This window comes from Crocodylus porosus, unplaced genomic scaffold (genome assembly GCF_001723895.1).
Source record: "Crocodylus porosus isolate Cpor-Errol unplaced genomic scaffold, CroPor_comp1, whole genome shotgun sequence".
Lineage (NCBI taxonomy): Eukaryota > Metazoa > Chordata > Crocodylia > Crocodylidae > Crocodylus > Crocodylus porosus.
In genome coordinates, this window is record NW_017728949.1 from 47,410,816 (window position 1) to 47,423,434 (window position 12,619).

The 12,619-nt window shown below is 40.1% G+C and overlaps 1 protein-coding gene across 2 annotated transcripts in view; it reads right to left on the bottom strand.

Moving 5' to 3' along the window:
• The window catches only part of SCN2A (sodium voltage-gated channel alpha subunit 2), a 128,177-nt gene that overhangs the window by 28,467 nt on the left and 87,091 nt on the right, over positions 1 to 12,619 (bottom strand). For both annotated transcript variants that reach the window (XM_019553582.1, XM_019553583.1), the window contains exons 18-20: positions 5,852 to 5,972; positions 4,798 to 4,952; positions 2,094 to 2,267 (exon numbers count right to left, since the gene is read on the bottom strand). In XM_019553582.1, coding sequence (XP_019409127.1) covers positions 2,094 to 2,267; positions 4,798 to 4,952; positions 5,852 to 5,972 — 450 coding nt within the window. The remainder of the gene's footprint in view (positions 1 to 2,093; positions 2,268 to 4,797; positions 4,953 to 5,851; positions 5,973 to 12,619) is intronic.

The window sequence follows — 12,619 nt, forward strand, 5'->3', positions numbered from 1 at the left end:
AAAAAAGGATGTGGCCAGCCTGGAGAGGGTTCAGAGGAGGGCCACCCACTTGGTGAGAGGGCAGCAGGATGGGCCCTATGAGGAGAGACTGAAGGACCTGAACCTGTTCAGCATCCGCAAGAGGAGGCTGAGGGGGCACCTGGTGGCTGCCTACAAACTCATCAGGGGAGATCAACAGCAAATAGGTTTCCCTTTTCTCCCCAGCACCACCTGGGGTGGAGGAACAATGGTTATAAACTGGTGGAGAATAAGTTTAGGTTACAGATCAGAAGGCAATATTTTACAGGTAGGGTGACCAGAATTTGGGACCAACTTCCTAGAGAAGTGGTCCTCACCCCTGCCATGGGCAAATTCAAAAAGAGGTTAGAAGATCACCTGTCTGGGGTCTTGTGAACCCAGCATTCATTCTTGCCTGTGGCAGGGGGTCAGGCTAGATGATCTGATCAGGTCCCTCCTGACCCTAGCTACTATGAAACTATAAACGTGAGAAATAAGGCAATAATTTTGGTGCCTGTAAAATTCTGTGACATAGATGGCAAATTGTTCTGGAGAGAACCTAATAAAGACAAAGTGAGTACTGAAGTTTTTGGGATGCCTGATCTAGTAATGCAGTATGCAATAGCATGGGAGACCTGATGCTTTTGGCATCTGAGAGGGAAAGGTGCTTTCTGCAAGCCAAAGTCTGCTTTCAGCTTGATGCATGCAGCGCTCAAGATCAGAATTTGCTCTGAAACACCTGATTACTCACTCTAGTAACCAGTAGTAGAGTTCTGTGGTAACTCTTATCTGTTGCTCACCCTGCTACATCCATTAGGACTGCAAAAGCCTGCTAACAGGACTTCAAATAATTTTGGACTTTACCTACATTTTTTTCCAGAAGTATGAATATGAGCATCCAAATTTGGATGTTTACAGGATTTGGTTTCCAATTAATTATTAGTTAGTTCATGAAAATGGTTTTTGTCCAAATTTGGCTTAAGTTTTATGAAAAACTGCCTTTTGTAATGTTTGACACTATCATAGGCTTCCAAAACAGAACAACAAATTCACGCAGACTATACATTTAAGGCACAGACTTAGGGAAAGGCTCATGGAACCACTTTTGCACCTTCTCTATTCTCGGGCAGCCTCAGATTACACCAGGTTGCCTTTGGCTGTGTGGCCCATGGAGCTAGTAGAGGGAACAGGAATTCAGGGGCGGGGCAAGGGGTGCAGAGCCTGCCACTAAAATCCAGGGCAGGGAGCCTCACTGGAGTTTGTGTTGGCATCCAGTACATTAAGCCCCGCCACTGTCACTTCTCATGCCTGCCGCACTATGCCCAGATCTGGCCTGTAAGGAGCGCCATAGTCTGGATGCAGCCTAGGCAAGCAGGGTGAGTTTTACATCCCTAAAGTAAACCATTGCCAGCAGCAGCTGAAAATCTCCATAGCTGCCTGTAGTATGAGGATTTATAAGACAAGTGACTCCTGACACTTCCAGACCTGCTCCTGGCACATAGGGCCTTGTGAAAGACACGTGAAGGCCAACTGTTGGGTGATCTGTCCAATATCTATGCCAAGGAAATCTGCCTCAGCACTCTGAAAGCCTTTTACAAATCTATATCCTACTATGCTGTGCTAAGTGCTGTATTGGGATTGAGGATACTACCTCACACTTTACTTTTAGGTTAAACTGAGTTAGAAATATAATATCACAGCAACTGTGACTAGAAATTAAGATAAAGTCCAAAACAAATCATGTTAAAATATTCAAAGTCTATATACAATACAAATCAAGATGAGGAATAAAGTTCCTTACACACTGCATAAAAATAATAAGTGAATACTAATCAAGAAAGAAATGTATCATTAAAGTACTCTAAAATAACTACATAATATTATCAGTGTGCAAAACTTCTGTGTAGTTTTCATTAATTTTTGCCCTTAAAATTAAATTTACTACACACATTGTACTAAATGTGTTAAAACAGAAAACAGAATGAATCAGGAGTTTAATTTTAAAATGAATTACATAATTTGACCAACACATGAGATTCTGTTGATTTATTCCAAGTGACTGTCTTGTAAAACAACATATAAAAGAAAATACATACATCAACAATCAGGAAATCCAGCCAGCACCAGGCATTAGTGAAATACGTTTGAAAACCATAGGCCACCCATTTTAGAAGCATTTCCAGAATGAAGATGTAAGTGAAGACCTTGTCAGCATATTCTAGCATGGTCTTGATAGTCTTGCGCTGTTCAATGTATATGTCCTCAAAAGCCTGTAAATGAAATATTGTCAAGTGGCATCCTACTTCACAGTTTGCAGCATAGATTACGGGAACTAAAAAAAGATTAAAGTTTTAGGTGGGGGGCAGTATACATAACAAACTATAGATGTTTTCCCCTTCCTTTCTCTTCAGGACATCATTCATTTTATGTACCATATTCCCTGCTTTCATCCCACTGATATCCTCTCATCTTGGCCAAATGAACAATAATTTATGAGGTGGCTCCAATATAGCCTCTTTCTATTCATTTCTCCCTCTCTAATACATGACTTGTTGACATTAGCATCTGAATTGTCCAGGTAAAATTACATACAACTGTAGGTGCTAGCTGTGACTTCCTAAGAACTGTTACAGAGATAGAGAGCAATTTTATAAGAGCATAAGTAGAAACACCAATCTATATAAAATATCTGGCAAAGAAACCTTGAGCACAAGTTAATAACTTACTCAAAAGAATGTTTCCACCTTGGTCAAAGAGACTGTGCCACAGCCCTATTAACAACACATGACTGTAACTAGTACAATAATATGAAATACTAAGTACGGTTCTAATTATGCAATGAACCTGGTTTAACACTAACCTGGAAATAAAAATCTGAAATATTTGATTTTATACTTTATACCTCCATGTGAGTCACTATAAGCATGGTTAAGTATTAGGGATTTGTGAAACAGCACCATTTTTCTTTGACTTCTGTTTCAATGTTTCGACAGAACAGTGTTTTGTTTTGAATTTAGTGTCATTTCGAAAGCACATTCTGTTTCATTTTGTTGAAACAGTTTTGATGTTTTGACACTGTTTTGACATTTCACCCAGGTTAAAATAGGGAAGCATGAAACTGGAGGAGGAACAGCCTCCCTTGATCACAGGCAGATTGGGGCCTGCACCCCGGGGAGGAGTCCAGCAGAGCCCCGCAGCCATTCCAGGGGTGCAGGCGGGAGGTTGCCACTACCACCTAGGACCGGTGCTGGCAGCTGAGCTGGTGGATGGAGGCTGAGCTCAGCCCTTACGCTGCGCTCCATTACCCCCTCACTGGGCTCAGTTCTGCAAGGCTGCAAGCAGCTGGGAACCAAGCCCAGTGGAGGCAGGTGAAGCTCAGACCCCAGCATGCACCCAACTCCCTCCATCGGGATGCAAGACATTGGGAACCCTCCGCCTGCCCCCACCAGGCTGGGTTCCACAGGGCTGAAAGCATCTGGGAGCTGAGCCTGGTGGAGTGAGGTGGATCACAGCCTTGGGGACGCGACCCTCTTCCCTTCACTGGGCTGCAAGCACCTGGGAACCCAGCCTGGTGGAGATGGGCAGAGTGCAGCCCCCAGGCTGCGCCCCGCCTCCCTCCACTGGGCTGCAAGACACTGGGAACCCTCTGCCCATCTCCACCAGGCTTTGTTCCCAGGTGCTTGCAGCCCAGTGGAGGGAGGAGGGGCACAGCCCTGGGGATGTGCTTTGCCTCCCTCCCCCGGGTTCAGCTCCCAGCAGCTCCCAGCCCCGTGGAACTCAGCCCGGTAGTGGGAGGTAGAGCGCAGCCCTGGCTCTGCCTGCCTCCTGCCACTGGGCTGAGTTCTGTGGGGCTGGTGGAGCCGATCAGAGCTCAGCCCAGTGGTGGTAGGCTGGAAGAGCCGGCACTGTGTTCTGATCCGCTCTGCCAGCCCCAGGGAGCGCAGCCCGGTGGCAGGAGGCAGGGAGAGGCAGGGCTGTGCTCCCTGCTGGGCTGAGCTGCATGGGGCTGTGCAGAGCCACTCAGAGTGCAGACCTGGCTCTCCTCTGCCTCCTGTTACCTGACTGCTGCTTTAAAACTCCAAATGTTTCAAAACTTTTGTAATGTTTCGACAAGCCTCATTTCATTTTGAGGCTGTTTTGAAGCTCTCTGTTTCACTTTGATTTCACTGTTTTGAACTCAAAACAGGTCGATACAGCGTCAAAATGAAACAGCTGGTGAAATTTCGCACAACCCTATTAAGCATTAAAACAGGCTACCTAGGTTGTGGAATTGCTATCATTGGAAGATTTTAAGAGTAGACTAGACAGATTGGGATAATTTAGTCAGGGATTATCCTTCTTGGAACAGGAAGCAGGAATAGATAACCTCCTGCGGCCCCTTCTGACCCTGCTATTCTATGATTCGATGGTATTTCACTCAAAAGGTAATACATAACTAAGTAGTAATACTCTAGAATCATAAGGAAACTAACAAATCACATTCTATTTCTGAATAAGGAGAACAAAGAAATAAGTCATTAATATGTAAAGAAAACATGAAGGCATTTTGATGCTAGACTGAGATCTCTGTAACTAAATTCTTAAATGATCTTTAAATGATCATGCATATTATACTTATAGCCCTCAAGATGTTCTATAGTTGTTCTATGTCAAGTGTTTGAGATACCTTTTATAATGAAACTAGGGCATTTCTGAATTTGGCACTAGTACAATTCTTATATATTAAAGATATTTATATGACTAAGTACAGTTATAAATACTTGCTGCTTTAATAAACCAGTTCTTTCACATCACAATTACCAGAGCACCACTGCTGAGAAGAATCATGAAGACAATGAAAGTCTCAAACCAGTTGTGTTCAACTATTCTGTAGCAGGTTTTCCTAAGGTTCCACCAGAGTTTTCCTTTCCCATCTTCAATGCTGACTTGACAGCACTTGAACCTCCGTACGCAGCCTGATAAATGAGATAATAAATTGTTATGAGGTAATAAGGTAAATACATACTCTGAATTATTATTTGCTCATCAGTCATTTGAGGCCCCCTCTACACATTACCTTGAGACCAGCTACACATGCAAAGTAGCAATCATGCCATAAAAAGCTCCAACCAGCTCAAAACTCTGTATTAACTTCATAGCTGGCTGCTATCAAGCTTTAATTTGCACATGTAGCAGGATCTTCCCCTGCAGCTGGGGTCACATGTAGCAGGAGTCCCTGTCAGCTGACAAGGTTCTCAACTGCAGGGGTGCACCATGCCCAGCTAGGGCTGGGAGTCGCACAGCTGCGGGGACTTTCAGCCCCAGCAAATGCCAGGACACATCTGGGGGAGATGCTTGCCCAGGGGTGCACAAAACCTCCCCAGCCCTGGGCATTTCATGTACTTGGGTTCCCAGTGCATTGGCAATAAGGCATAATGGGATCTAATGCAAAATCCCAGAATCATGCCTCCTGTCATACATGGTTGGCATAGCAGGAGGTGTGATTGTGTGGATCACACATTATACACCATCACACCTTTACCTGCACATGTAGAGGGCCCTTGATTAACTTAGTTATGCTAAGGATGCCTATAAACATGTATCTCCTTCAATTCTTCAGCTCTTCAGCCTCATTTTTTGTGGAAAACTTAATATTCATAGAACATACTCCATGAAATCTGTTAGATACAGAGGACTCTCCAAAGCAGTACATCTGCTGTAACTCCTCTAAAGGGATATACTAATACCAAAAGAAGGTGAGAACACAATCACTAACTCCTTTCTTGAGATTCGTAGCCCTATTGGCAGCACCTTGTAGGACCGTCCATGGAAGTTAAACATGTAACTGTAAACAACAATATTTTGCTTCACTAACCTTCTGTAAAACAAGCCTCTGGTTCAAGAGCATCTTCAGGTTCTGCTTCTGGTTGTTCTCCTTCTGGAGGAAGTCCAACATCAACTGTGCTCCCTTCAGATGAGCTGGATGCATTTAGCTTCTGTAAATGTAACCCCATATAAATGGATTGTTTTTACCAGTACATTTATTTTGAATAGATATTAATCATTGTAAGGTAGTACATATATTTCCATGCTCTTAAATTAAAATAATTCCTTATGTAAACAAGTAATGCCAAATTGCTTTACTACAGGCGAGGTCACAAGATTAGAAACTACATCATGTGGACTTTTCCCTCAGTGAAAATATTCTAATAGCTTCATACAGGAAACCACAAAAATAATTTTGCTATTATACCAGGCCACATATGAGAATTATGAAATGAAATTTTGATAAGTTTAAAAGTAGGTGCCTTCGTACATTGCTTTATCGTTATTCCAATAAGTTCTTCCAGTACTCCAATACTGTGGACAGCACATGGAGACAAAACATCATTTTCCAACATTATGACCAAACCAACAGAAAGCTGCACAGAAGTATTTTCATGTCTAATGTTAATAGCATTCTACCAAATCTGCTAATGTTAAAAAGTTTATATTTAAACTTTTTATTCTCATTGACATGAAGATACAAGTTACAAGTTATATATATATACTTTTAAATTTCTTTAGTTTCAGAAAGGAAGAGCAGCATATTAATTTTATAGCAATAGCTGTTATTTTGCATTCTCATTTGCCAATGCACTCATGTCATTTATTGTACATTTTGGAACTACTTGTTACTTGATACAGTACACATATATGTCCAGAATATATAAAGCTAAGCAGACATATTCCTAATTTTAGGGGAGCTGAGATGAAATAAGATATGTTTTATAGTATCAGTGAAAAAAAGAGTGATATCATCCAAATTTTCCATTTGGTTCCTTTACAATAATGAGGTATTTATGATGAACAATGGACAAATACGAGTACTATAATAAATAAAAGTAGTTTGATCACAGCATTCTATGACTTATTACAATGTTATTACCATGGAGATTATAACATCAGTAAAATGGCTGCATTGATAAATGGCTAATTATATAAGGGGAATGATGTAAGCAGATTGAAAATACGTATTAATGTAGGGTTAGAGACATGGATGCTCCATAGCAAGATCAAAGAAACCTTGCTCACTATGCTGAAGGTTAAGTTAGAGGCATTATTCCTTTTATCTTCATTAGTGACCTTATGGAGCTTTAAGTTATTTAATTCTGATAAAGTAGGAGATTTAGGTATAAAAAAATTGATTTTATTGTCCGTTAGTCTAAATCATGGAAAGCGATCGTTAGATTTTAATAAATTTAAAACCTGAATGCAAAATGCACTATAGTCTTCAGTCTCTGCCTCAAGGAAAGTATATACCATATTTACTTAAATATAAGACAAGATTTTTCTCTCTAATCAGCATGGAGGAAAAAGCTCCTCATCCTACATTTGAATACAAGGAAATCTCATTAAATTCATTGTTTATCCTTAAACTGCTGCCAAAAGCAGCACATGCGTAGTAAGAGAAACCAACTATGAAGCTGATTAAATGCAGCCAAGACTCAGCATGACTATAAAACACATGCTGGGCAAACATGCTGATGGGAACCTTTTTTCCCTTTTGGTCCTTAAAAAAGACAGACGGGTGTTCCCTCCACAGGGAACGGTCACCAGGCCTATAAGTACTGCAATATGAGGCCAGAGCCATCCCTGACACCCTTCCCTTGGAAGTAGTAAAGCACTGAAGGATAGTAAAGCACTGGAACACATACCCAGAGAGGTTGTGGAATCTCCATCCTTGGAGGCTTTTAAGATTGAGCTAGACAAAGCCTTGGCTGGAATGATATAGTTGGGGATAGTCCTGCTTTGAGCAGGGGGTTGAACAAGATGACCTCCTGAGGTCCCTTCCTACCCTGATTTTCTCTGATTCTATACCTGGAAAATTATAACAAATTTATAGATTTTCCATATATAGAATCTAATTATTGGGAGTCATCTTATGTTTGAGTAAATATGGTAATGGTTATGTCTTGACATTGTCTTCATTTTTTTTACTTTCTGGCATCATACCAGTCTCAGGGACACAAATTAGAAGGACGCCATACCAATCTGAAAAATTATCCAGGTTCTAGTATGCATACAATTTCAATGATATTTGGGTTGCCAGCTTCTTAGCACTTCATGCTCCTTAGAAATTCCTAGCCTACATGTGTAAGATTATATTCTGGTTTCATGACTTTCATATTGAGTCAGAGAAAACTCCACCCACAGACATGAGGTCAGAAATGGCCCAATGTATTCTGTTAGGAATATAAATATTATACTTTGCTATGGATAAATATTGTGGAATGCAAATTATTATAGTAACAGAATTCACTAATTACACAAATGCAATGCATTTCCTAATGTTGTATAGGCAAAATGAAAGAAGACACATTTTTGGCAGAGAAGTTTAGCTATTCTGGAATACTGCCTCTAAAATGGTATAACTGATAAGGAAAGGGTCAAATTCTATGGGCCTTAGGTGGATCATAACATTTGGCCAAATAATATCAATCATCTTTTTCAGGAAAAGCCATAAATATCAAGGTACCTTACAACTAAGCATATTTATGCCAAAGCATTAAAATAACTTTCTAATAATACAATAAATCACTTTAAGACTAGGAAATTACTTCTTCTTTATATATTATAGAATTATAGTAAGATTTTGCTTGCATCATTCCAACCTGGTACTAGCAGAGCAAATAAAAATATGAACTACTCAAAAAAATAACAAACTGGAATTTGAAAACCCTACTGTTCTTGTACAAGGGAAGAAAAGAGCTTTAGTAATGTAGTCATTGTGCAATGTGTTAGTCGAGCAATAAATAATTAAAAGAAAAGTAATAGCCCTCTATTACTGACATTACATTGCTAGATAATTCAAGACAAAAGATTAGAGATATCCAATACAAGGTGAGAACAAAATGGTCAGTCCAATATACCCTATAGTATGACAGCCAGTTATGAAGAACATTAGCAATCAGTCTTTCCTAATACAATACAACATCTGAAACTTACAGATGGTAAATTGGGTCTTACAAGTTTCTTTCCAGTGAAAATCTGGTAATCTACTTGCAAATGTTGCACATGAGTTAAACTGGGCAGATTTACAGGCTTTGCACCATCATCCTGGGTAATCAATACCAGTTGATATTTGGAAAAAAGGGGGAAAGAAAAGTTAAAAGTGTCATGTCCCACTGAAGATTTGGTTACTCTTCCTGTGCTGAAGTAACAGAAAATGCATTCCCTTAGCATACTCCTCCTGCTTGTCTCAGATGAACTCAAAAAAATGATTACACCAACAATTATATTAAGTAATATTAACAAACCTAAGTGTACATTGAAAAGTTGCTTAAGAAGTAATATCCTCAGTAATTAAAACCTAAAATCAAAGATATAAAATCAACTTCTGTAATAACCATCCTGCTTTAGCAGGAGGCTGCTGATACAATGGACAAGAATCGTACACTACTCTTTCTAAATCCAGCACAAAAAGCATCCATGAATAGGACAGGCCATAGGCACTTACTATTGTGTGTTTTCACATAAAGAAATGTTTTGCTATTATAGCAGTTACTGTAATTACTATAATACAAGCCAGCTGGAAAGCTAGACACCCCTCTGTACTTCAAACCATGCTCTTTTGGGGATACGGTGAACACTAATTTGTATTCTAGGCATACCTCAAGGCACCCACAAACATCTTCCTCTGCACACCAGAAGCAAGTTTTGGATCCTGTTATATAATGCACATAAGTAATGCCATCCTGAAGCAAAGCAGTTTTTAATCCAAACAGATTAATTATCAAAGACAAATTACCTTTGCTATGCAAGCCCTTTCTGATCTTTACCTGATTAGTAGGATTGTTGTATGACCTGAAGAAGGGTACTTTCTGCCCAAAAGCTTGTCAAACTTTTTTCTCAACGAGACAGTTACTCCAATAAACTCCCCCCTACCCAACAGCCCTTGCCTTTATCAGTTAATGAGTTTCTGGTTTTCAAAAGTATTCAAATACTCAGGTTATAAAAAATGTATCAGCCGTCCTTACAGTCAAATGTCATGAGCCAAACTGCTGGACTGTAAACGTCACAGATAGATTTTTTTCTGCATAGTATGCTAAGGAAATAATTCTGACTAAAAGGTGATACTTGGATTTATGATGCACATAGTTTACCTCCAACTCTTCATATAATACTTAAGTAAATAATACTTAAAAGATGCAAAATTATTTAGAGAGCTTTTAAAGCATATTATCCTGATCATCATAAATATGTATCTTATAAATGTTACATTTACCAAAAGCACTACAAAGTCATGCTTCAGACAGCAAGATAATACAACCAGGGAAATGGTTCTCAGTTTAGCTCCTTAAAGAGATGCTAAAAGTTTAAAGCAGCCTGTGCACCAGAAACACCTCATTAAAAGCAGTGACAATGTTTATTCCAAGAAACGGTATATCCTTGACACTTTACACACATCTTATACAGATAGGTATAATTTTGCATACTTATATCCAGGCTCCTTTAAATTTTTAGTGTTTGCTTATTTATTTTTAAAAATGCTAATCTGCAAGTGCTAAAAAGCTCTTAGTTTAACATTTTTTAATAAAAGCTTGACATTTCATGATCGGCCAGAATGCCACTGTAAACTCATGGTGAAAGGGATAGAGAAAGCAAAAAGCAGAACTGGAGGAAGCAAAAAGATGGTACAGACTGACAATAGATTTTTTAAAGTTTCACATTGCCAATAATTGTAGCAACATTATTAAAACTAACAGAATCTTATCAGGAATATTTTATTTTTATTTCTTTTTATGTAAGAGTAGATACCAATGTGGAAATGAGATGATCTGTAGTAAAAACGGACATGGTATATTCAAAATTATATATAAAAAATTAAATATAGCTATATTGCACACAAAGGTGAAATGGTCAAGCATTACTGCAACTTCAACTGAAAACAACATTTAGATGTCACTCAGTCTATAGCCCTTACAAATCAGGGCATAACAATTTTGTTAATTCAAGGAAATGGAACCTTATAACTAAAGGCAAAATAGTAAGCACTGACTATAGTTGGACAGAAACTGCAAGAAATTCATGAGAATTCTTGGATTAAAAGCTATTGCTATGCTTTGCCACTATTCACATATGATTTGTTAACATCTTGGTATGAGCAGTGTATTTGTAAGGATGTTCAATAATAGCAAAAACATAAGAAATATCAGCACAAGTATTTGAAAAATCACCCATACTGGAAGTGTTCTTAGAGCTATGCATTAAAATACTCCATGTTTGCACAAGCATTTGTGCTCAAAAGCTTGCAGAGAATAATTTTCCAACTATTTAGTTGGTTTAATAAAAGACGTCACATCTACCCAAAGAACGTTCTCTGTCCATATTTGCACAAACACTCATCTAAGTTCATACTAGGTATATCTACATGTTCACTAATGCACTTTTGCTATTGCACATTAAGTTTAGTACCTCTAATGTGAAGCACTAAATAAATGCACTTTAGGCAGCCCTAATGTGCAGAGGCAGAAGTGGACACTTTCTTAGTGACACTTAATGTGCAGTAGCCTAATTTTAATGCACATTAGCTTATTAGCCCTGATGCTTTAATGTGCAGTAAAATAGGCTACTTTTACTATTACACATGTGTAAAGCGCATGTGTAGACTTTTACTATTACACATGTGTAAAGCGCATGTGTAGACTTGTACAAAAAATTCCTGTTAATACAGATTAGCTAATCTAAATAGAAGCAGAGGGTGGGCTGATCTGCATACAAAACAGACAGTCAGTGAAAATGTAGACTGAGGAGTCAATGGGTGAGAGTCAAGCAGCTGGGGGGGAGAAAGAAGGGGGATGAAAAGTGGCGGGATACCTCGGGATACCTTGGGAAGGAAACTTACAAAACACTTCCGAGAGACGAGCCTATGAACTTCACTTCATCAACCATAAATACATAGGGGGCAAAAAGAAGGTCCTCGGTAACGTGGGGCCCTTGCAGAACGCGTTGGGAAATTTGGTCATCACACCAGACGACAAAGCTAACATGTTTAATGATTTCTTTGCCTCCGTCTTCCTAAGTAGGGACCAGAACAGCCACCTCCCTGCTGGGGCCCCCTCGGGCTCCAGGGGAGGCACACCTGGGCCAAAGGTTAGCATGGAACTAGTTAGGGGACTTCTGGAGGGGCTGGACGTGTTCAAGTCAGCCAGCCCGGGCGATCTCCACCCTAGAGTCCTAAAGGAATTGGCCGAGGTCATTGCAGGACCCCTGGCATGGCTTTATGAGCACTCGTGGTGCTCCGGTGTGGTCCCAGAGGACTGGAAGAGGGCCAATGTGGTTCCCACCTTCAAAAAGGGGAGGAAGGAGGACCCAGGAAACTATAGGCCAGTTAGTCTTACCTCATGAGGGGCCAGCAGGGGACTGCATGCTTATGGGCAACCAACACGGGTTCATCAGTGGCAGGTCCTGTCCAACCAACCTGGTGGCCTTCTATGAGCAGATTACCAGATCATTAGATGTAGGGGTAGCAGTGGATATAGTCTTCCTGGACTTCCGGAAGGCATTCGACACTGTCTCTCACCCCACTCTCATTAAGAAACTGGGGGACTGTGGTGTCGACACCCACACAGTCAATCGGGTCGCCAACTGGCTGGAGGGC